The sequence below is a fragment of the Asterias amurensis genome, chromosome 6 (genome assembly GCF_032118995.1).
Source record: "Asterias amurensis chromosome 6, ASM3211899v1".
Taxonomy (NCBI): Eukaryota; Metazoa; Echinodermata; class Asteroidea; order Forcipulatida; family Asteriidae; genus Asterias; species Asterias amurensis.
Genome location: NC_092653.1, coordinates 462,810 through 489,056, shown reverse-complemented (window position 1 = coordinate 489,056; position 26,247 = coordinate 462,810). Strand labels below are relative to the sequence as shown.

The following is a 26,247-nucleotide window of genomic DNA, read 5'->3' as shown; positions in this document are numbered from 1 at the left end:
TCTAGGCTTAGCGTAATAAACAGAGACCGACTGATGACTACCGGAGCGGTTTCAGACCTTTAGACTGTACCGACTTTCACGGCCAAGTCCCCGTTAAAGCCACACCGACACACGGCTAGAAGCGACACCGCCCGGCAAAGCTAAGCGGCCAGCCATCGATCTCAAAACACACGCTCGCTTTACGAAGTTCCGGCGCCTCGTGGTTCAAAAAGGCGGGAAAGTCAAGGAGACCTCAACCAAAGACGATTCCCGCCAGAACGAGGTGACAACAGCTTGCCACACTACGTTAACACGTCCTGCATGAGTCGACTTGGGCAGAATGGCTGACTTATCTCTAGATGGTTACTCGATGGTGTTCACTTTTCCCAGGTGGAGATCATCACGCGAACTGGGCTATTTTTAGGGGTGACAATTCTTGCTCAACCTCTAACTTGCTGATCGACATAATGTCCATTTCTGCAACATATAATTAGCATTAACATTACCTTACAGCTGTCATACTGTGCTGTTTTTAATGCAACCTTATTTGTATACCGGCCCCAAAATAATCATTACAATTTCTAAAGTGAAGGAGACAAAAAATGTATGCCCATAGGGGCCTACCAAGAAAGCTACTAAATCTCTTTCCACTCTACTGCGCCAGTTCCCAGGAAATTAAACCCGTGTAATTCCCGGGGTATTTGAATCATGTCAATAATTATAGACCCAGGGTTATCTGGCTTATCCCTACTCCTATGTAAGGATAACTATTTCCCGGGACTTTACCGGGGGTTATTAATTCAAGTGTCGAAAAGTCAACCCAAATCTCTTGGGACATTCTTGACAAAATTATGTCTATAAAAAAATATATTGAGATGGGCTGAAATAAACCTAACGGCTCCAAGCAATATTGTTACGTCCATTGAAGTTCTAGGTTTCCCGTCAACCCGTAAACAGAACAAATAATGGTGGGGAAAGAGCGTCAAGAAATATTTTAAAAGAAAAGAGATGTATTTGAAGTGAGCCAGTACGTAGAAGTTCAGGATTGTATGAACTTATTTTACGTCCAGCGTTTGATGTATTATTACGAGGAGTAGAAACGTCAATATTGCAGGTGGTTGATGTGACGTGATAACGGCCCCAGCTTGATTGACGTTTTACGGCGTCTTTGAAGTCGGTACGGCCTTAAGAATCGAAACTTCTGCTCTACTCAAGAAAAATTGATTGCTTATACAAAGATTTCTTGCATACTGCTACATTTTAATATCAAAGTTATGATCATAAAAATACAGTGTCTGGTTGTCTTCTGTAAAAAAAATAGGTTAACATTGAGTTATTAAAATATACGTTAATATTATTTGGCGTCCCTTTTCAACTGATGAAGCCATTTTTAAAAAACGAAGTCACATTTGCGTATGAAATTGATATATATTGCATACGACTCTGTAATAAGGGGTTACTTTGTCTCTGCGCCGTGTGTTGCATTTTGCACTTCAAAAAAGAGGCACGCAATCAGGCACCGACTTTATAGAGGTGCTTATATACGAAAATTAGCTAAGCACTTAATTTGCCTAACAGAAACAAATTAACCAGCCTTAATAAACAAGTGTGTAGAGATCACATATCATCAAAATTCATCTTAGATGAATTGTCATTTTTAGCAATTTGTATTGTGACGTCACACTTTTCTTGGACGGTGGGTGTATTTAGGTGAGGCTTGCGGTATAGCACCACGTGTGAATCTATTTTGAGTTGTGTTTGTACAGAAAACCAGCGGTTCTTTTCAGAACCAACACTAATCAGATTGGTCAATCTTTCCTTGCGAAATAAGCTATTTATAAATGAAGTTTTTGTGACTGTATCCTTGCTTAATTTTTCTGGGCAGAAATTCATTAATAGATATTTTTTCAATTTAAGTAGGTTTATGCAATTTGACCTCCATTCATACGGGGGTAAAATCTCAGAAACTTAATAAAATACCCATTGTTGATTTAAGGTACTTAACCTCAAATCAGCTTGTTAAATGCTTTAAAATACTTAACTGTTAACGTTTGGTGATGTGCTCCGATAGCAGACTTGTGGCCCAATTTACCTTTATACTTTTAAGTACCTATACACTTAAGTAGGTATCGTTAAATGTTATTTGTCTATTACACTTTTTTTACACAATACTTGTAAAACAGCTGCGTATTGAATAATCTGATGATATAAGTACACTTTTTGGTTTCGTATTGACAACTAAAACAATTAATAGCATGATCAAAAAAACAGTTATTAATATTAAGCTGAATAATGTTAAATCGGTTTTTAGCACACTCACTTTAAGATTAAATATTACCATTATAAAAGTAGCGGCAATACTTGATTTACAAAAACAACAAAATAATGATGGTATCAAATAAATTAATATTAAGCTGAATGTTATATCAATTTTAGCACACTATTAACTCTAAACATAATTATAGAAATCTTAGCAATGTTAATTCTGACTGATGGTGTCACAACCAATGTTTGCAGGACAAAATGAATCTATTCAAATCTTCCTTGAACTCTCCCATCCCTTTTCCTAATTTGGCATTTGTCTTGTCACTCAGAACTACACAATTCAAAATAAACTTTTCCAATTTTCAACCCCTACCCTGTTAGAAAATGTCCAAAAGAAGTCTGACAATGAATGTTTACAATTATTGAAGACAGGAAGTTTCTAACAACAGAAGATGAACAGATTGATAATATCTAAACATTGTTTTTTTTTGTTTTTTTTTAACAGCTGCTTAAATTGTTGCTGGTATATAAATAACATTATCCACACCTGTTACACCTAGACACCTGTTTGCATCAACTGATAATTGTTTTCAATTGTTCTACAATCAACAATTTTTGCATAAGTTCGTAGTTAGCTTTTGCTTTCACTTTGAGTTTCTATGGTTGTTAAATTGAATAGTTTTTGATACAAAAATATTTTCCTGATAATTTGATTTATTTGTTGGAGTAATTTATAACTATTAGTGTTTTCAAAATTTTAAAATAGGAGTTGTAACTTTAAATGTTGCCAATATCTTCTTGTATTTTTTTAACACTAGATTCCACTACAAGTCTTTGAAGGATCCAAGATGAATCCCAGTTTTGGTCATGACTTCCTTCCAATGTTCATCCCCAAGTATTCTCATCTCATGAGACCTATCCTTAAAACAAAAGAATTCCTCACCAATCAATCCACATCCCTGTTGACAAGGAAAACCTGGATGTACCATGAGTTCAAGGGTCACACGTGGAGAAAGGTCAGAGGTCATACAGGAGTTGAGTGTAGTCTCTAAAGCAGACGTCAGGGTAGGCAGTTTCATATCTTGTCCCATTGTGCTCAACCCTAAAAATCCATCAGGAACTCTACAACAACATGAAATATAAACACATTTTTAGTTCTATTTATCAGTAGGAAACTTTTTATTTGTTAACAAAATCTTTTAATTCATAACCATCTGTCATCTCATTGAGATATTCTAGTTTAATGAGGATAAGCAAAATGGACTAGGCCAAATTTTAAATCCTGTTTGTTTTGAAGTTCCTTTGGATGGTCAACTTATGTTGTCACAAACATTAACATCCTTTCTTGCATGCTTTTATTGTTGGCCTTTTATTCGACTTGTGGTCGTTTGGGATTTGAAACAAATACAAAATCATAAAAGACAAATTTACAATGACTGTCCCTTCCAAACCAAAGTAGCCAATTCAAGTTGATTACTCACTTCAAACCTTTCTTTAAGAACAATGCTCTCGCTTCTGCTCCATCTTTCTTAACCTCACCGAAAAATTCTCGTCTATGTTGAGTCAACCAGTCACAGTTAGGTACTCCGTATTGGAGTGGTACCCTGACTGCTCCAACACCAAACTCCTTGGCTACATCAGTTAATATCTCACGTAATCCTTCAAAGGAAATTACAATAGTTTGTCTAGAACAATAGCTAAACGGTGACAGCTTGTGATATGAGTCGGTCTGTCCAAATTTCGGATACTGATGTGTCTATACCGAGCAAAATATTGTTTAAACAAATCAAGTATCTAAAAATCCACTTCTGAATCAATAATGTATGTGGATGTCTCTACTTGACTTTGATAGATATTGCAATTTTGTATCATATTAAATTGTTGAAAAGACCAATATTTTTTTCCCAAGTCAGAATATCTCTTTTAAAGTTTGAACCATTCTTTTGATTCAGCGCTTTGTATGGGCACTCTGTAAGTTTGCACTTTGAATTATTGTTAGTAGATGGTAACTACTCTATATTCCCACATCCCAATGTTCCGAAACCACCCTTTAGTCTATGATTACATTCTCGGATTAGGTTTAGGGTCAGTGTGAGGAATAGGAATGTGAAATACACTAGTTGTGTCGAAACATAATTATGTGTGTAAAGTAGTAAGAGTTCACAAAGAGGTATTGTAATTGAATTAATGCTAAGCATGTATTGTAAATTACCAGGTAGAATATGAACATGTTGGTGACCATCCACGTGGGTTGGCGCATGCCCAGTTAGCTCCTGATAGTAGGAAAATTGCGCTGTAATCTCATTCTTCAACTGGTGAAAAAGAGAAAGAGACAAATGTTGTCTGTATTATAAGGTGTTAAAAATGTTAAATCAAAATTGTTGTTTAGAGCAAAAGGTAACAACATTTTGAAGAAACTTGAATAAAATTCCCCCTCCAGATAAAAAAAGGGGGGGGGGACTCAAAACTTAACTTTTTATTATAAATTATGTTAATTATAAAATCTTGAACACTGAGGGCGCACTTGGTCTTTCAGCTGCAAAGAATGCAAATATTTTAGCAAATAACAGCTAAAAACATTCGTTAAAACTATTTTAATTTAATCCCACCTCATCTTTGTTTATAACGCCAGATGCAAGCGCCTTTCGAAAGCCCAATTTCCCACGTAAACATCCTGTGCTCTCGTCCACTAAACTGTCACAGCGCCCTCTGTTGGTCACACTACCTTCAGTTAGATTGAGATGGAGTCCTATAAAAACAAAGTTTGATAGTGTGGTCTTTATTATGAACGTTTCCAAAGTTTATGTCATTGTTTAAAGTTAATCAATTCTTGGGGGCAAAACTCTGCTTGAAAATGAAAATCTTGAAGAATATAAGCATCAACAAAAAGGGGAAAACCAGAAATAAGTAGACAAAGCAGTCATACTGGTTCTAAAAAAACAAACATTTTCTGCATTGCACAAGGAAGTGCTTACAGTTGAGAAAACAAGGTGAAAAACGCCTACATTGAACTAATGTTAAGAGTGGAATAAATCTTCAGGACGGGGGAGGGAGAGGCAGGAATTTAAGGAATTATGTCTTCCATACCTAATGGTATACCAAGCTCTTTAGCTTGCTTCACTGCATCTTTAGTTGCTCTGCCATTAACCATTAATGTAGCACTGCTAATCAGACCTTTCTTATAACACTCCACAATACCTTGGTTCCGACCAATACAATGACCAAAATCATCAGCATTTATGATCAAAAGGACTTTGGAAGGCATAGTAGCTGTCATATCTGTGAACAGATTAGAAATAATGGGCAGGATATTTGACTAAATATTTGTTTAAATAATGGCATAGAGATTTAATTTAATATTTATAAATATATGGACGGGAGATTTGACTAAGTACTTAGAAATATGGGTAGAATATTTGACTGAATGTTAATGCTATATTAATATATTTGTTCGTCTATTATTCCCTTTTCTACAGAATTCCTCTGTGGGGTCCAAGTTGAAAAAAAGAAAATCAATAGACCCCCTCTAAAGGCCCCTACTTTAAACCCATCCCATCCCAACATTATATGCATGGCTGTATATCCATGTAGTGTACATGTACATGTCCAACCAACACACATCTCTTTGCAAAGGTTAAGTGTGACATAAATAAATAAGAACAGTATTTGCTAGCAGGCACGTATAAGAAAATACAAATCTGCTAAAAATAACATCAAATGCCATGAAATTTGTGGCGTTTTGTTTTACTGGCTCAAAATCACTGATAAAAATGAGTACATCGATCAAACAATGTTTTAAGTTAAGTCTCCTGACTATGACTAGAGCAAGCTAGTCGAAACGTTGAGACCCATTTAAGAAAACTCCGCCGTAATGCAGTTAATAACGATCCTATAGGCTAAAGTGTAGTCCCAACCAGTCTTCTACACTTATGCACAGGTAGTAGTTAAAAAGCAGGACAGTTCTTTTCAGAACTGAGAAGTCTCCCGAAAAGTCTGATAAATCTACTCAGCGGTAGTAGAATAAAGAAAGACGGTTCTCTTAAGTACAAACTGTACCTGGGCAAGTAGATACACACATGATAGTACCGCAAACCAAATATATAAGTTAAGAACTGTTTAAAATTAAAATAACACAGACACAAATTAAGTCAACTAGAAAAACTGAGATTAAGTTTACTTACAAAACTGTTTTATTGAAGTATTAACAATCAGGGACAGTTTTAAATACTCTCTAGACTGCCTCATTACATCAACCCATTTCATGTACCTCATTGTAGCTTAATGACCATACTTGTGATAGCAGAGAATTTTCAAGTTCCCAGATGGATTTACTTTCCATCTAAAAAATACTCATTAAGTGATTGTTAAAGTTTCAACCAAGTCCATGTACTTCAATGTAGCTAATGACCATGCTTACAGTTGTTGAGATAACAGAAACTACTTCTTTTTAGTCAAGCAAAAGGCTATATACTTTGCAGTCCCACCCCAACCCTCATGGAATAAACCCACTGACAACCCTGGAATGCATTTCAACTGATAATGAACATTTCATTTTTGAGTGAAAAGGTAGTTCATAAACTCACTACGTGTACTTTCATTAATAAATTTGTACAGTACAGCCTTATAGACCTTTTTGCAAATACCCATTACAGAAGCGCTGACTGTTAATTGAGATGCCTTCTGGTCTAGGTAGGGATCAAACTTGAGCGCTAGCTAGACAAAAATGCAACTAATTCAGCACCTAACATGCAGGCCCGAGTAATTGCGATAAAGTCCCTGCACTTGACATCATTTGAGTAGAGCGCCCTCACCTAGAGGTGAAAGAAGGTTGTTCATTGGCCAATCCTGTGAGTTCCATTGTTTCATCACCTCTGTTGATGGTGGCATGATGCTATCAATGCATAAAACCTATTCTAAACTAGAGGAAATGGTCAAACACACTTTACTTTGCAAAGCGTTTTCTTTGAACTATACATCATTAAAGAGAAAGGAAATCAGCTGAAAAGTTGGATAAAACTTAATATCCATCAAAACAACCTAAGTTGTCATAATTCCTTATCTCTGCAAGCATCACTGATGGTTCTCATCAGTCAACTTGCCTCCTGAATAGCTGAGGGGACTCAGACTTATTAACAGATGCAATTTATACCCTCTAAGTTTGACGGAATAATTCTTCTTTGTTGTTACACCTCCATTGTGTCTGTGAAAACCTTGTACAGTTTTCTCCAACTGCCAACACCTTCAACAATGAGTGAGTGACTTTCCATTCCAAGTAGAGATGTAAAATAGCGATCCAGTCCAGAGTATTTTAGTCAGGGGTATAGCTTTAATATGTACAAATGTTCACTTTACAGAGATTCACTGATCCTCTTGTCTTTGTGCAACAGCAACCTAGATGGGAAATAAAAGGGGGAAGTAAAAAATTTAACAGAATTCTAGACTCGTGAGATATGGGTTTACAGCCACGACAAAACTACAACATCATCAAATTAAATATATATTCAAGCTAGATCCTATTTAAACTACTACTTTTTTTTTTTTGATGATTTTCCAATCATGGGAACTCGGCAAACTCCCACAAGGGGGTATAAACAGCAAGCTGGCAACAGCCAATCTCTCTCATACAATCATCGATGTAACGTCTATGATAATGAATTGCACAAATCAAGAAATTGTGATCCAGTACTTAGACGACAATACTTATTCTACTCATTATGAAATCAGCGATTAGCTTAGGGGATTCGAACTCACAACCTTGTAACTGCAAGTCCTGCAGTCAAACCACTGAACCACAGTGAAAGAGTTTGACAATTGAGCTTAGTATTTACACACCAAAAAACATCTTTGGTTGCTATCAGAGTATTTAAAAATCAAAGCCAGCAGTTTGCTTTTTCTATAATTCGTTAAGTTTTGATTTCACTGCTTTATTTTAACCTAGTACACTCGGTGCTTGTCTTCCTTGTACACTTTTTGTCGCTTTGGTTGAATCAATAATAATAGTAATAACACGACTGCTGGATCCTCTAACTGTTTAATTGTTTTACACACCTTAAATCTTTCCTCCAGTAGTGAGATTTCACTGATGAGATCTGTAATGGCATTTGTGAAGGCTTCTTGAGGGCTGTAGTCTGGCGTTGTTTGCACTCGTAAGACAAACTTATTCTCCAAGGGGTGAGGAACCTTGTATCCAGCAAAGAGAACCTGTGGATCCTTGAGGAGTTGCCTGTAGGTGGGTCACAAGAAGGTACAATTAAACTAGAAGTTATGAGATGGATTGATAATAGAAATATGATGTAAGGTTATTGTTCAATCAGTGCTAGGCCCAGATTCCACCCACAGTGCTCAGAGTCTCAATTAAATAAAAGGTCAGATAAAACATGATTGGCATGCAACATTCTCCTTATGCAATGATTCTTCCACCTCAGAGAACAAAGTTACTCAATTTGAATTACTCAATTTGAATTACTCGGTTTGAATGACCTCAGATACATTGTATCTGAGGTCTTAATCTCGAGTATCTGGGCCCAATTTCATTGCTCTGCTTACCGCCGAATTCTGCTCTTACGATCACGATTCCCCGCTTACGTGCAAGCGCCAAATTTCTGAGCTAGCCTTGTAAGCGTAGAATGCCTAGTAACGTGGAGTACGCATGCGCAGAAGCCAAAATTCGCCGCTAACCTGTGAAATACGCTTGCAGTGAGCACAGAACTCCCTGCTTCCATAAGCGCCGATTCTGTGCTTACGATAAGCAGAGCAGAGCCATGAAATTGGGCCCTGGTCTTTAAAAATAGGCTTAAAACTGCCTCTAGCTACGGGGCAATCTCGGTGGTCTAGTTGGTAAGGTATCTGCAGAGTGTGTAGTGCTGACACACACGGTGTAAGGGTAAACTAATAAACCTATTACTTTCGATCGATATAATCAATTAAAGGGACATGTTGCCTTGGATCGGGCGAGTTGGTCTATGAACAGTGTTTGAAACCGTGTTTGTTTTAAAATGCATATGGGTAGAAAGATGTTTTAAAAATAGAATATAACAATCCACACAAATATGCCTCGAAATTGCGTGGTTTTCCATCTGTCGTAAACTAAAATGGCACGCCATTTTGTGGAGTCAAGTTTTTTACACCATAAAATGGCCACTGTTTTAGTTCGCAAAGTTCAAGGCATGCCTGTGTGGATCATTATATACTACTTTTAAAACATCTCTCTAACCATATGCGTTTCATAACAAACAGTTTCAAACGCTCTTCATAGAGTAACTCGCCCGATCCAAGGCAACATGTCCCTTTAGTAGCTGATGTGAAATCAACAAATCTGCAGATAAATTTTGAGAAAGGTGGACTGGAATCACTGGATTGATTGATTGATTTGTGGGGATACTTACTGACGTAGCATGTTTCCCAGTGTATGGTCTTCTTTATTCACATGAAATATTGCTGCATTGGGAACCTTTGTATCCTTTTCGATGGTGATTCTGAAATTCAAACAGTAAACAATGTATTCAGGTGGTTCACAATCTATTATCCATTAGAAAAACACGTTAAGTTTGAGCTAAAGTCTGTCATTTTATAAACGTTGCATAGTCCTAGTTATAGAAAAGTGATGGATTGATGGATTCTGCTATAGAAATACTTCAACTACAGCCCGTTAGTGTTATAATCAACTCATCAAATGACATTTGAACTAAATAAATCATCTACAGATTTGTTTTTAATTGCTTTAAACCAACCTAATTTCAAAACATAAAATTTGTTTTAATTATTAAAAAATAAACAGCAGCCACTCACACATTAAAAAGCCATGGTAACAGAGATCCAGCAGTAACATACTTGAAGCAGAAACGCACAGAAACGCCAAAGTGCATTGAATTGGTTCAAGAGTAGCAGTGGATTGCTGGTTAGCGTTGGATCAAGTTTGCATGGGGCGGGGGGGGGGGGGGGCGGTGAAGCAACGGACAGCAATAGTAAGTACCGAGTAAAAAATTGCCCTTTTTGAAGAAATTATTGAACGTAACTCAACAAAAGGTAGCCTTGCTCAAGGCAGTCGCATTATTCGCTCCGAAAAGACGCCGCTGTAAACCCACCTGTATACCACCGCATGACCCACCCGTATACACACTGTCACATCGTACGACTACTGTGCACATAAGTCATCCGCACTCGTACCACTAACCGCATGCGGAGACCGTCAGGCCGACAGCCTTGTCGGGTCTGTAACTTCCGGGGTTAATGTGTTGTATTGAAAAATTTCCACTAGTGGAAAAAATTGGGGGGGGGGGGCTCTCGGATATGCTAGTATGCAGCTCATGAATATGTATATCTTTCGTCAGACCTATCAGACAACACAGGATGTGAGGCAAATGAATTATTCATTTTGGCGTCCGTGGTGGTGGTGTGTAATGTAGACATGTCTCGTCTTTCGCGGGCATTATGGTAATGAGCTGACCGTGGGAACTCTTCACTTATTATAGTAATGAGGTCAATCGCTTCAACACAGACCGTACAAGGCTGTCGGTCTGACGGCCGACGCATGCGGATAGTGTACGGGGGTATCGTGTCGTGCGATGTTACGCACAGTGAATACAGGTGGGTTTTTATACAGCGGAGGTCTTTTTTCGGAGTGAATAACTCGACTGCCTTGAGCAAGGCTAAACAAAAGGGAAATACAAGCATTATGAATGTATATCGAGTAGGATGGGGAAAGCTTTAGGTGTACAGTACACATGAAACTTCAGTTCTGGCTGGCTAACAGTCGCAAAACTTTCACCCATCAACGCTGATTTGAAAAACGTATAGCGTTAAAAAGGCCATAAATATGAGACCCCTGTATACATGTATAAGGTTCACACTCACAGGGGAGCCTTATAGTTTCTAGAAGTAATCGCAACTAACTAAAATAAAATTTCATCCTGTTCATGAATAATCATGCTAAACACTAGACCCAGTAACTGGGGCGCTGTACTCCTTTTAAACAATTTTTGACTTCATCTGTCGTACTAGCGCCCCAGGGAACGGCACAGAATTTTAACAAATACCCTGTTTTTCGCAACACCCAGCCACAAAAAATGCCTCAAAATGACAAAAAGACCAAACAAACTAGCTCAAAATCGCCTACTCTATTCTCGATACGTCTAGGATGTAACATCAGGCATTTAATTGTACTCCAAATCGATGATTTTAAACTCCGCATCGTGGAGCGATTGACAAGTCTGCGATTTTCGGATGTGTATGATAACGAAACATGGCGTCGCGGTGTATAGATCAGGTGGTAGTCGCATCACGTGTCTTCGGTTTGCTGGTGACGCGTTGTGGGTGGATGTCCATCAACGGCTGTTTAATGCTACACTTGTTACAGGCGTTGCAGCGAATGCTATACATTGTACACTGGGATGGGTACAGGCGCTGCAGCTATATAGCGAGTGCCCACGTGCGTTCAATCATGAGCAACGTAACTTACACGGTGCCGGGTTGTTGGAAAATTATCAGAAAGGGGGTGAAAGGTTCTCAGAAAGGGAATATTGTCTGAAAGAGGGGATGAAGTCTGCTGGTCTGGATTTTTCTGGTCATCGCCCCCCCCCAAAAAAAAAAAAAAAAAAACGAAAAAAAAGGGGAAAAAAGATGATAAATAAATAAAAACCGCTGTACTTCATCTGATGTTACATCCTAGACGTATCGAGAATAGAGTAGGCGATTTTTGAGCTAGTTTGTTTGGTCTTTTTGTCATTTTGAGGCATTTTTTTGTGGCTGGGTGTCGCGAAAAACAGGGTATTTGTTAAAATTCTGTGCCGTTCCCTGGGGCGCTAGTAGTAGTACGACAGATGAAGTCAAAAATTGTTTAAAAGGAGTACAGCGCCCCAGTTATTGGGTCTAGCTAAACACATTTTCGTGCATACAAGTTACAGGCTTTATTATGAAATTGGGCCCAGGAAGGATTGTAGACTGAGATTTTTCAGGTTTATAAAGCGACAGGAGATTTGAGGTCATTGAGGGCGCTGTTGTAATTTGTATTTCATCTGAACGGATCGGAAGCGTGAAACGCTACGTTACTGTCGGAAATAGGCGTAAAACCGATTAAGATGTATCTATCGAAGAGTGTGTGCAGAAAAATGATTACTTTTAAACACTGTCAAAAGGAGATTCTCCAATCAACATATTTTAACACTTATAATCAGGTAAAATTATCTCAATTACTAAGATATGTAAATTCTTACTTTTTGTCACCTTCGTAGAGAATAAAAGACTCAAAAGTCGGCGGCGCGTTCATTTTTCACGTCCGAAGTCCAAAATCCTTCAGATATCTAAATCCCAGACTACCATTTGTGATTTCTCTACAGTAATATAACAAAATAGTAAGGTACCAGTCTACAATTGTCACCTCGTTTTCAATTTCATGAGGAACGGTCGATTCAACGCGCAAATGTTATTGTCCTGGAACCAAGGTTGAGAGAAGTTATGAAAACGTTGTTTTGGCACATCAAATCTAAGTCAGCAGAAATAAATTGAAGTTGCAGGTGCACAGTGTGACTGGACAGAGCGGAATTCCGGAAAGAAAGACAAACAACTTTCCGTTATTACGAAGAGTTTTAAGGTATGGATTATATCAAGTACTTGGTCTACATTTAGAAGTGAAGTGCTATTCTGGGCCGGTTAAACGCACTCTTGCATCGTGCTTTTACACAATTCGAGTACAAAAATGTAAACAAAGCATAACCCATAAAGCAAAGTGTTGTTTTGCCATGAATGAATGGATTTCGTATGAATTGAATGCATCAGCTCTCTGGATTGTTTCCCCAGGGACCACCCACACACTCAATGCACGGGTGGGTCCTTTCTCTATGAATGTACCCTGTACTGTAGGGTGTTCTGCTGTTGTAATACAACTTGTATTTGTTGAGTAGTTACACTCAGTGTAGGACTGTAGTGTACTGTAGGGGCGAATCAATTTCAACTCAAATTTGTGTAGGTTTTTTCCCCAATAAATTAAATGGATAAATTAAATGATTACAGTACAAACTTGTTTGGAAGCTACTGGACTGGAGTAAAGGGATCACTTATGACTTACGTGTACTGGGGACACAACTTTTAATTGAAATCATTTTGTCAGAATTGGATGAGACAAAAACATGAATTTTTAAAACCTAATCAACAAATTTATAGAAAGAAATAATAAACACAGGGTATGACTACAAGAAACACATTTACTTGAATGATGACATCTTAAAAAAATTACATCATGGTCAAAGAAACATTTTCTGCGTTAGTTGTTTTCAGTGGGTTTTTTAAATACTTATTTGGGAAAATGGAACACACTGGAATGATAATTTTTCATTTAGTTTTTTTTTAAACCATTTGGAAATTAAAGTGAAAGCTTTCAATTCAAGTGTTAAATCACTTTCTAAAGCAGAAGTTATTTGCTCATTTGAACATGTACTCGTCACTCGTGTTAAATCACTTTCTAAAGCAGAAGTTATTTGCTCATTTGAACATGTACTCGTCACTCGTGTTAAATCACTTTCTAAAGCAGAAGTTATTTGCTCATTTGAACATGTACTCGTCACTCGTGTTAAATCACTTTCTAAAGCAGAAGTTATTTGCTCATTTGAACATGTACTCGTCACTCGTGTTAAATCACTTTCTAAAGCAGAAGTTATTTGCTCATTTGAACATGTACTCGTCACTCGTGTTAAATCACTTTCTAAAGCAGAAGTTATTTGCTCATTTGAACATGTACTCGTCACTCGTGTTAAATCACTTTCTAAAGCAGAAGTTATTTGCTCATTTGAACATGTACTCGTCACTCGTGTTAAATCACTTTCTAAAGCAGAAGTTATTTGCTCATTTGAACATGTACTCGTCACTCGTGTTAAATCACTTTCTAAAGCAGAAGTTATTTGCTCATTTGAACATGTACTCGTCACTCGTGTTAAATCACTTTCTAAAGCAGAAGTTATTTGCTCATTTGAACATGTACTCGTCACTCGTGTTAAATCACTTTCTAAAGCAGAAGTTATTTGCTCATTTGAACATGTACTCGTCACTCGTGTTAAATCACTTTCTAAAGCAGAAGTTATTTGCTCATTTGAACATGTACTCGTCACTCGTGTTAAATCACTTTCTAAAGCAGAAGTTATTTGCTCATTTGAACATGTACTCGTCACTCGTGTTAAATCACTTTCTAAAGCAGAAGTTATTTGCTCATTTGAACATGTACTCGTCACTCGTGTTAAATCACTTTCTAAAGCAGAAGTTATTTGCTCATTTGAACATGTACTCGTCACTCGTGTTAAATCACTTTCTAAAGCAGAAGTTATTTGCTCATTTGAACATGTACTCGTCACTCGTGTTAAATCACTTTCTAAAGCAGAAGTTATTTGCTCATTTGAACATGTACTCGTCACTCGTGTTAAATCACTTTCTAAAGCAGAAGTTATTTGCTCATTTGAACATGTACTCGTCACTCGTGTTAAATCACTTTCTAAAGCAGAAGTTATTTGCTCATTTGAACATGTACTCGTCACTCGTGTTAAATCACTTTCTAAAGCAGAAGTTATTTGCTCATTTGAACATGTACTCGTCACTCGTGTTAAATCACTTTCTAAAGCAGAAGTTATTTGCTCATTTGAACATGTACTCGTCACTCGTGTTAAATCACTTTCTAAAGCAGAAGTTATTTGCTCATTTGAACATGTACTCGTCACTCGTGTTAAATCACTTTCTAAAGCAGAAGTTATTTGCTCATTTGAACATGTACTCGTCACTCGTTGTTTATTTTGCTGACTGGGTGATTACTGACATTACAATGTATTAAACACATTCATGATTTCTTATGCAATGATTTTACATTTCAATGTTCCAATTGTTTCTTTCCAAACAGAACATGTATCTTCAGCCCAGAAGTATTCTGTCATGGAGAGGCGCAGTCCATAGAGTGTGAACCATACAAAGCTCAATTTACTGACAGCTCAAATATGCGGACTCTATTTCTCAGCCCCAAGCTGAGATGGGTCTTTCTGCTCATCCTGACTCTCTCTCCAATTCTCGTAGTCTTCCTCTCATTTTCAAATACTGCCTCCTTGAAAGATGAATTTGATCAGACATCTAACGACAGAGTCCAACAGCTAGAAGAGGCGGTAGAAGAGCTTCAAAAACAACTTGTTGAAGAGAAGGACTTGGAAAAAGACTTAACAGATACGTTAAAGAAATATAAGAAGATTATCATCAAGAGAAGTAAAGCCCCTGCTCCGGCTCTTTATGAGGGAAAGATTCTTGACTGCCAAGAAATTGACCGAATTAAGATCACACAGAATATTGCACAGGGTTACAGTAAAGTTGTACAAGAAGGACAACTTGGAGATAAGTACTATGCAGTCAAGAGTGCAAGCTATGAAGTGAAGAATGTTAAAGACTGTGTGAATAGCGGAAAATACAAGAAACGAGAAGACTGCTTCATTCTTGGATCATACCAGGTAGAGACAATTTAAAGTCTTAATCAATCTATTTGATAATGAGTAGAAGAAGGTATTTTAGTGACTGGGATAACAATGTTGGTGCTATCCCAGCAAACTTAGCTCAAAGCAGATGACTGCAACATATATGTGAATGTATGACTCGTCAAAGGCTTGGAATGAGCCCATCAATAAATTAAATTATAACACACCTCTTGCTTGTTCTGTATTCTGGTTGGCTGAAACACGGTCATGTTGGGTGAACTATTATAGTCTAGTGTTATAGTCCGGCACTAGTCTTTGAAAATAGTGCCTGGTTACAGCGCCCTCTCTTGATGTGAACCATGAACAGCAACTGCAAAACTTCCTTTCTTTTCAATATTTCTGTTTTTATTTCACCTTTAAGACCGAGGTGTGTAAAACACATATCGACTGGCATAATTCGGTATTATTAGTCAGTACGTCTATTCCCCCTCGGGCCTGTGAGTGACCAGAGTCACTTTAAGTCCCTCGGGGAATAGATGTACACTTCTAGTTACCTCATTGCCAGTCAATATGTGTATACTAGGCTATTACCAGAGTAAAAGAAGAATAATTTTAAACGTTAGGAAATCAGCTCATGTAATTGTGCAACTGTACCATTCTTGTATGTTTATTAGCTGTTGACTCTTGTTGTCCATCAGTTTCCATGTACAATGTACACTGGTTGCAACTAGGTCTCTGTGAGTCATTTGTCAACCATGTGTTTTCAAGTGTACATGTAATTGATTGGTCTTAACTCTTTAGTCTAAAGTCTTACATTAATCGAAAGCGGTTAAAGAACACTTCAATCGATCACAATGTTCAATTACCCAAGTCCATACATCACAGATATTTTAGATATTTCATTCATCTTATTTATAAATAACACAACAAAATTTATGACACATTTGTTTAAATGAGTAATTTCCTCTCAATTGCTAATCTTTGATCTTTACTCTTCGTCATCTAGGTTCTTAAAGAAGCCATGATGCTGAGACAGCTTCAGCATCCAAACATTGTCCGCCTCTTGGGTCTGTGTGTTCGGAGTGAGAATAGTAGTCCATTGATCCATGAGAGAGGAGTGACGGTGGTGGAGGAGCTTGGTACTCCTGTACTCCTTCATGTCTTGGGGGAAATGATCTTCCGTTCTAAAGTAGAGGTGAGATAAGAATACCCAGCGCTTGGCCAGCAACCATAATGAAGGTGTTTCATGAGAAGCACTTTGCTAAGGTAGCATGAATTACTACAAACCATCATGAGTTGCACAACGGTATTGAATATCTGTTGCTAGGTGTACTTGTAATGTCATTGAATTTCCATTTTCTAGTGTTAATATTGTACCGTATACATGATACACATTTTAATAGCTGTTTTAATGCTGGGCACCTTTTAAATCAGTGTTCTCACTTAAAGGTTTCCCTAGGGTAAACAAGAAATAAATTAATAACTAAATAAATTGCTATAGATACAATGTAGCACTTATAATGAGTCTATTATTTGCATAGATTGTTATAAATGTTTTGCTATTGTGCTCTTTACAATTCCAAGCCTAATGATGGAACCTAAATCCAAATGTAACAAAGCTCTGATTCACAAACTCTGAACATCTTGGGATTCTACTTGACATCACACTGTCATGTTACTTTGTGGTAATGAAGACTGATCCAGACCTGCCAACCTGTACGCATTTTGCGTACCATGCGTGCATTTTCACCCCTGAGTACGGTGGTACGCGATATTCTGCAGAACGTACGCAAAAAGCTAAATCTATATCGCGGTGTTTTAAAACTGCAGCACGAACGGACAATTTTTTTCTCAATTTAATCAACTGTTATTCGTTCGACCCCAAGTGCAAAAACAACAGATCAAAAACACCCCACACACCCCACATCTGAGTGATCATTATGCGCTTCGATAAAAAAGAGGTTGTGCTTAGAATTATTTTTAAAATTCTTACTCCCGCTGGAAAACTAATAAACCAATGCGTAACAGAAGGGGTGGGAATGGCGCATACCAGTTCGGTCAACCTGGTATAGTACATGTACAGCCTTATGCATGGATGTAAATGTACGTGCACACATGTGCGTGCACACATGTGCGTGCACACATGTGCGTGCACACATGTGCGTGCACACATGTGCGTGCATACATGTACGTGCACACATGTACGTGCACACATGTACGTGCACACAACGCCTGGTTCGAATTCGTTCGGCGTTGCCGTGTGTTTATACTATGCAACATGGACGCTGATCGAAGGCGAAGTGTCGGTGATGGGGGAAAAAGTACTCCTCCACCCGGAAAAAAAAAAGAATGCATGCTCCAAAGAAGTTTCTTCCTCAACGTGGAAAATAATGCATTTTGCATTCGGCAGTGCACACACTTTGACATTTAGACATCTCAAAGAGCGGCAGCAGTTTAGGTCAGGAGGTAGCATTCATGTTATTATTTACGTCACGATTTTTTCCCAACTCCCAAGAATTTGGGGAGAATAATGGGAATTTGATGGCCTGTAATCTTTGTATAAGCCTGATAAGGGAAACAAATGATGAATTGAAGCATGCCTGAATTGAAGTGGAACTGGAAAACTCTACGGTGGGCTTTCGTTTGTCCGTTTACTGGGCAACCAAAGATGGATATCAAGTTATAATATTTGCATTTCGAGTTTAAGTTACTAATAATGTAGGAACATTGTTCAACAGAGCTTGTCAATGAAATTAATATATGTTATGGATCAGAAATGTGTCAAAATGTGCTCACCGCCCGTAGGGAAAACCCTGGCCAATTTTTTTGTGATATAAAAAAAAAAAAGGCATTTGGAACATGGTTCCAGCAGTCAACTGGTTATTTTTTTTTCATTTTTTTTTCTCAGACTGTTAAGGTCACGAGCACAAAAAGTCAGAAAAGGCCACATCAACCACCCCTAAAATAACCACTGATATCATGATACAACTTATTTTTTATGAAGTAGCCTGTATTTTGTGTGAATATGATATATAATTACATTAAATGAATGGTTCATCTAAAATGAAGTGGTCCATGGTTTTTGCTGACTGACCGTAAGCATTGTGCCATATGCCGTTGTGCACTGGGCGATCATGTTTATGCCGCTGCGATAATGTGGTACTCAAAAAAAAATTACAAGGTTGGCAGGTCTGCTTATCACGTAACTGATTCATCTTAGATGATTCATAGCTCGTAGCATTCAAGGTAGGGTCATAGACTGGTTGCTGTCAACTGCTGATTTATTGACAAAATTAGAATAAAAGAAAGTTCAAAAGTAACTTTTAAGAATGTGTCTGCTAAATACAGCGTTCTGCCTTTGAGTCCAATGTAAATCAATCAAGATTAAAATTCTATGGTGTTGAGTTACTTTAGAATCTAGATGAATGGATTGATTGACTATCCTAAAATTATGCTAAATTATGATTGTAGAATGTGTTTTTTTCTTTCAGGTGTGTCTTGACTTAGCCAGGTTATTACACTACCTAGTGGACACTCCTTTGGGTAGTGTTGCTATAACAGACTGGAGAGATGAGCAATTTGTGCTTGTTGCTGGTGAGATGAAACTAGCCGATGTAGATGGATTAAACAGTAAAGAACCGCCATGTGATAAAGATATGAAGTGTCTTATCAATGATTTGCCATCCGGTGAGTAGATGACTCTATTGTTCGCTATGTTGTTCTTCTTACACTGGGGTTTCATGGCTGAGTGGTTTAGAGCATCGAATTCAAGTTCTGGTGGTTAAGTCAAAGTTTTCGGTCAGTTTTCGGTTAGTTCAAGTTTCGGTCATGACACTTGTGCCCTTGAGCAAGATGCTTAACTATAATTACGTCTCTTCATCAAGGGCTGTAAATTGTACTGGCAAGGGAAGAGGTTGATGGCAGCCCAGGGCTATATATAGGCTTACTTCCCAGGGAGCTAAAAAAAAAAAGATAACAGGAAAGTTTTTGGCCAAATGACTAGGGCACTAATGTAAATTACAATGATACGGTTATTGTAAAGTGCCCTATATAAGAACTAGCTATTGTTATTCTAATAGAGGGAGGTACAATTAATTGGATTTTGATAAAGGCTTGTACAATGTTTTGCTTGATCACAAGTTAGCGCTTATAATTGAATTCTTCAGACTATAGAGCTAGTTGCTATGAAAAATGGTTCAGCCAGATTTTGTATAGCAACCTCCAGATGAGCAAACCCTAGTACCATTGTGCCAAACATATTCATTCAGAGTTGTGTATGGGTGTTTACCGTCTTTTACGTAACTATAAAGCAAAAACTTGCCCGATTAATATGACATAGCAACTGTCTCTATAGTCTGAGGAATTCAAATTGTAGTAGACAAGATACAAATATAACACGATTGCTTATTGACTTTCAATGAAGATGTTGATTTCTTTGGACACGCTTAGTATGAATGAATTTTCAACTTCTTAAATAAGGTAAAAGTTTGAACAAATCTTAGTTGAAATTTTAGTTTGCATCGTAGAGAAGCTTTGTATCTAGGATGACAGTGCAGTGCAACGAGAACTAGTGCCTACCAGGGCTATGTCAACCCTGATTTTTCACAGAAGATATTTAATTCACATGGTTACTACTCCTTCATTGTAAACCTTACCTACTCGGTTCTTAATTTGAGTAAATAGTGTAATTGTTACAGACTGCTTACCAAACCAAAAGGGCCAATGGTAGAAATGCAAAAGGCTAAATCAACACAATTCTTACTTTAAACAAAATGTCAAATGTCACTTATTTGTCTTCTTGTTTCTGTTTTAGGTTTGAAGTGTGCCCAGAATATGGAATGTCCAGGCACCAATGCGAAGACCAACCTCCTCCATGCTCGCACTCACTTCCTTCAACCACTGCTTGGGTCAGGCATTCCCATAGAGTTCTTCAAACACACATCCAATCTTCTACAGGATCTTGACAAAGCCAATTTAGATGCTGAGGATCTTGTGGAGCGACTGGAGGACTTGATGAAGTTTATTGATAGCTACACTCAACCCCCACCACTTGATATACCTAAAGATTATCAGTATTAATGCAAGGTTGGTGTCGTCCACTGTATGTTTATCATGGAACTGCCGCAGTAAGGTATGATGTAGCCAAAGCGAGGCTGGAAGTGGAAAGGGAAGTAGTCTGGTTCCCTTTTGTAGACTCATTATGCTAATTGTTAACGGATACAAGGAATGAGGCGGCAATGGCAGCATCGTCATAAATGTTCACTGCATACAGCAGTTGCATAATAAATTTATTTCTGAGCAAAAATATGAGTTGAATGAAAATCTCAACACATATGTTGCAGGCAAATCTCGAAATTTTTCACAAAATCATAAATAGGAACAATGTATTTAAACTGTTCATCACAACCAGCCTATGCAATGAAATCAATTTCAGTACATCTCAGTATCAATGCATTCACACTATATCCATGGTCAATCATGATGTGTTAAATGTGAAGCTGATTTCATGTTTTTGCTCAATCCTTACACACAATGTACTACCTACAATTTACACAGTCAGTTTGTTAATGTTGTCTAATTACAGTTGGGGGTTAAACTCATATAAAGATGCCGCAAAATGCTGCATCAGCTTTTGCATCCATTCCCCATACTGCAGTGTTTTGGGGTATGAAGCTTACAACACAGTGAGCTTCAAACCTTACACACAATGTACACAGTGTCCGTTTATGAGAGGTGTCTAATTACAGTATGTTGCTTTGTTCTTATAGTTTGAGTTAGTAAAACAAAGATGCCACAAAATGCTGCATCAGCTTTTGCACCATTCACCATACTGCAGTGTTTTGGGGTATGAAGCTTACAACACAGTTAGCTTTAAACCTTGCACACAATGTACACATTGTCAGTTTATGAGAGGTGACTAATTACAGTATGTTGCTTTGTTCTTATAGTTTGAGTTAGTAAAACAAAGATGCCACAAAATGCTGCATCAGCTTTTGCATCCATTCACCATACTGCAGTGTTTTGGGGTGTATGAAGCTTACAACACAATTTGGCACAAACTATACAGGGTCAAACAATTATAAGTGTATATTATTTTTAATAGTTTATTTTTGCTGTATGAAAACCTAAAAATTCTTTTATTCCCGCCAAGTGATGTATATTTCCAGAATGCTTTAAAATTTACTAATTTGTTGTATTCATTTTGAAAACTACACTGCCATATTTTACTTGGTCAGAAAACCCATGAGGGCTCCATTGTAGTCTGGTATCTAGGATAGATAGCATGAGCAAATTGCCCAGTAGAGGCATGGAGGTGGTAGAGGCAAGTACATAGAAATCCCATAGTTGTTATGATGTTATTTTGGACATTAAAGTGTAGATTGTGGACTTTGTGTGTGTCATAGTTGATGACAACATCAATGTCTTGTATGGATACACACTATGAACTAAAGGCCTGAGATTTGGGTCTTGAAAGGGCGGTTGCAGCGAAGTGGTTTTTCTATTTTCTATTGAGTGCATCCCGGTGAGGTAATGTACTTTTCTACATTAAAGGGCATCAAGGGATTGACCAGGGGGCAAAGAGCCAATTGCTTCTGTTGCTCTGAGAAGTATCAGGCCTGAACTTGACCCTTGACCCTTAGCCATAACAGTCAAGACCATTTAATGATTACCTAATAGACATCCACGTTAATAATAGAATATTTCAAGGTGATTTATTATTTTGTTTAAAAAAAGCAAATTAAATTCTTCATTTCAACCTAAATCATGAACAGCCAAAATACTGAAAACTGAACCTGAGATGTGGGAATTTTAATCATACAATGTGGAACAGTGGAACAGATGGACCCCCCCCCCCCACTGAGAAATATTCACATCATCGATAAAACTTGTAGGCCAATTACATATTAATAAATGTAATTGGCAAACACAACATAAAGCAAAGGGGCCATACGCGAAGTTGTTGAGCTGTCATTTTTTTCAATTCTTGATTTTGTTGGGCATTTACAACACAAAATCATTAGTGTCTCATATGCCCAATGTAGTGTCTTGCGCGCAAGGAAGTGCCCTGGATTGCACCAAGTCACTCATTTGTAAACAAAGTGTCACAGTCTACAATATATATAGTCTTAAATAAAGCTAGATAAAATAAAAGAAAACTACTAGATTAGCAGCTTCTTTCAGTTTATAAGATAATGTTATCATGCAAACCCTTAAAAGAATAAGCAACAATGTTTCCATAATAAATCATTCATAAATCAATATAGAGGTGATTAACATAATGTGTTTCGATTTTTAGAGAATTCTTTATAAAAATTATTTTGAAATAAGGCTTTAACAAATTTTATAAAACATATCATATTTTTATCAATTAACCACAGATCAGTGCCAAATAATCTGCCCATGCTTTGTACAGTTTTTTTAAATAACATCATTTTAAAGAATCAAGTATTATAATTAATAACATCATTAACTTTGTATTTGCAAAAATTAATTTGGTTTAATTTAATTGTTGGTTTGGATGCACTGTTATTACTTTTTACATTTTGTGAATTCATGTTATGAAGACTGCAGCTTTGTTTTTTATTTTATTTTATTGATGTTGGTATAAAGATATATTATTTTTATTCCTAAATTTAACTTTGAACGCAATGCACTTACAGTTTCCTTAGTCGATGTTTTCAATACTTTTTGCATTTTATTCTTTTTCAAGTTATGTTATGAACCACTGAAGTTTTTTTTTAACTTAACTTTGTTTTGTTGTATGTGTTTGTCTATTGTAATGTTGGTATTCAGTTTGCAGTTGTTCACCCACCTACCCTTGCAATACTAATTATATCGTTGGTCAAATATCTAATCATTTATTGGTTACTTAAGGGCACTGGACACCTGCATTAAATAACAAACCTGTGAAACTTTAACTCAATTGGTAATCAAAGTTGCAAGGGAATAATAAAAGCTCTGTGTGTTTTCGGATACATGATAAAAGGCTTCAGCTGCAGTCTTTTATTTTTTTTTTTTGAGTGAGAAATTACCTCATTCTCAAAAACTACGCACAATGTTTTATACTTTCAACAGCTCTCCTTTGCTCATTACCAAGTAAGCTTTTATGCTAACGTCTATTTTGAGTAACTACCAATAGTATCTTTATCCTTATCAAACACAGGCATGTTCATCTTCATTATTTGTTTTGCTTTCTGATTCTAAACAAACTTGTTTTGAATCCCAGTATATTGGCTTTAGTGTATCATACTTAGTGACCACATGAGATTTATGCATCAATCCAAACCCTGCTGCTGTAATTGCTATAACTGCACTCATTACGTCAGACAAAGTTAATCTCTTCAACTTCTTAACATTTTCTTGTTTTTCCTTGTGTTTTTCTCTTTGCCAAAACTTGCCTAAAAATAATAATTTCTTTGTTATAATTGATTAAACTGTTCAATAATGTGTAAACAAAATAAACTTCCTTTTTTGTAACGAACTTTCAAATTATAGGGCCTAATAGTATTAATTATGTTAATTAACTTTTAATCCATTGATAAGTAGCGGTTAAATTGGTCCAAGTAAAAAGAAATTATTTTCAAGATTTTGATAAAAATGGCTTCTAATAATCAGATTTTATTACATAATTTTAAATTGTATATTCTTTTAAAAAGTTTGTATCAATATTTTGTGTTAATTGATTATAATAAAAATACCAATTTACAAACATTGTTCAAAATTGTTTGCACTTGTCTTGTTCTTCAAAATGTTCAAATTCAACCCTAGCCTGATGGCTGACCCTGACTGCATGGCATCCCACCCTTTATGCAGGTGTGCTAATAATTAACTGAGGACGTCTGGAACCAAGACTCTCCTTTATTATGGAAATAATTTGTTTGGCTGGAATAATATTTACGTGTCAAGAGACACGCTAATGACGGATTTGCTTCTGGATAAATACAGGGTCAACCATTAGCAGTGCAGGAAGGAACCCAAGCACAGATTGGTTCCATTTCCTCCAGGCACCAACTTGGTAACAAAAGGCAAACTGATCCTAATGGAGCCTACACTCGGAGCATAGAGACAGGTTCTTTCTCCACACACTTGGAGTTATGTTTGCTATCGCAATCACTGCCATGTTTTATCACTTAGACAGTTGGATTCATTTCTTTATATGCAAACATCTATTGGGCCTATCATTAGAGCAGAAGTGTAGTTTCACTTAATGGATTCTCCATTAGTTGAGTTATAAAACTGTAATAATGTCGTGCCGGGGGATGCAGCTTCCAACGCAAAATATCTCTTTGGTTGTTGGACCATTAGAGCAAGGTTGCTCATAATGGACCGGTCTATTTTTTTAATCTTTGGCAATGAAACCATCCTTAGAACATTTCATTTCAAAAGGGAATGGTGCCGAGAGTTTATGAGATATCGCTGAAAATCTGGAGCGGAATATAACGTTCGCACCGGAAGAATATTCCGTAATTAGAAAGGAATCAAGACTGAGTGACAAAAGAGGCGCTTAAATTGATGAAAAACTCAAAGGCCCGGGCGCACGGTGCAAAATATTTGGGTTTTTATAAATAGCTGTGTTTCTTCATCATATAATACATTCTGAATTAAAAACCAATGCAAGATGGGGAATTCAATATAAAAATCGGTATAGATCATTGAGATGAACGAAAACAAAAACGCTAATTTAGGCCGTGTCCGAAACGGCGACTTCGGCTATACAGCTACGGCTAGATCGCGCGCGTCTGCATGTTCTTCAACACTGGTGGTAGACGCGCTGATCATAGACGTGCTGTAGCCGAAGTCGTCGTTTCGGACACGGCCTTATTTGAGAAATAAATCGCCGAAGAGTCAAACAAATAATTATAAACTTTACAAATAACAGCATCTTGAAAATTTAAATAATGAGCTCGATCTTGGATCTATGGATCAAAAGGCTTACCTCAGAAAACGTCAACGCACCAGCAGAATTTGTGTCTGTCCACAATCCAGTCGCTCAATCGGGATATTCATAAAAGAAAACGCTATAAGAAAAACTGCTTAGAAGTGCATACAAGCTCAAAAGCTGCTTAATCCCAAGAATTTTCTGAAGAAAGGCTTTTGATGACAAACACACCCTCAACTAGAACCAGAGATTAACCAAAAATATATATATCTCAAAATCCTCCAAGAAGGTAGAAAAACTGGTTAAATAGTAAGATCAAAGAATAGCCAAGATATTAGTAACATGGTCGCCATGAAATGGAATGAACACCATACAGACAGGTGCATACAAATACAATACCTACAAAAAAAAATATAATTTTGAAGCCGACCATGACCATTTGGGTGGGCAAACCAATTTAATAAAGCCTGTTTAGCACAACAAACTTCCTATAAGCACAGGAAAATGCTTAGCAAAAACAGTTTACCAGCCAACGTTCCATTAAGTTTATATTGTTGTGACTGGTGCCCCCTAATTGTCTGGCTTAGAATAAATTTGTTCACTATTTTATATTGGTAATTACTCAAAATAATTATTGGCATAAAACCTTTCTTGGTGACGAGTTATGGGGAGAGGTTGATGATATAAAACATT

The 26,247-nt window shown here is 37.1% G+C and overlaps 2 protein-coding genes across 3 annotated transcripts; one reads left to right on the top strand and one right to left on the bottom strand.

Moving 5' to 3' along the window:
- Positions 1 to 1,241: 1,241 nt before the first annotated feature.
- On the bottom strand, positions 1,242 to 12,547 carry LOC139938115 (carbohydrate deacetylase-like). Its single transcript, XM_071933493.1, has 9 exons — positions 12,456 to 12,547; positions 9,630 to 9,719; positions 8,293 to 8,467; positions 6,888 to 6,957; positions 5,332 to 5,523; positions 4,854 to 4,993; positions 4,457 to 4,556; positions 3,726 to 3,903; positions 1,242 to 3,366 (listed from the first exon to the last, which is right to left on the bottom strand). Exons 1-9 carry the CDS (start codon positions 12,506 to 12,508, stop codon positions 3,069 to 3,071), a joined length of 1,296 nt encoding a protein of 431 aa, XP_071789594.1. The 5' UTR covers positions 12,509 to 12,547; the 3' UTR covers positions 1,242 to 3,068.
- On the top strand, positions 12,090 to 24,284 carry LOC139937954 (extracellular tyrosine-protein kinase PKDCC-like). Of its 2 annotated transcripts, none has more exons than XM_071933259.1 (5): positions 12,090 to 12,416; positions 15,119 to 15,710; positions 16,681 to 16,869; positions 19,166 to 19,361; positions 20,488 to 24,284. In XM_071933259.1, the coding sequence occupies exons 2-5, from the start codon at positions 15,213 to 15,215 to the stop codon at positions 20,751 to 20,753; spliced, it is 1,149 nt and encodes a 382-aa protein (XP_071789360.1). In that variant the 5' UTR covers positions 12,090 to 12,416; positions 15,119 to 15,212; the 3' UTR covers positions 20,754 to 24,284. The 2 variants fall into 2 exon arrangements, with proteins under 2 accessions (XP_071789360.1, XP_071789359.1); XM_071933258.1 differs by lacking the exon at positions 12,090 to 12,416 and adding an exon at positions 12,711 to 12,832.
- Positions 24,285 to 26,247: the final 1,963 nt, after the last annotated feature.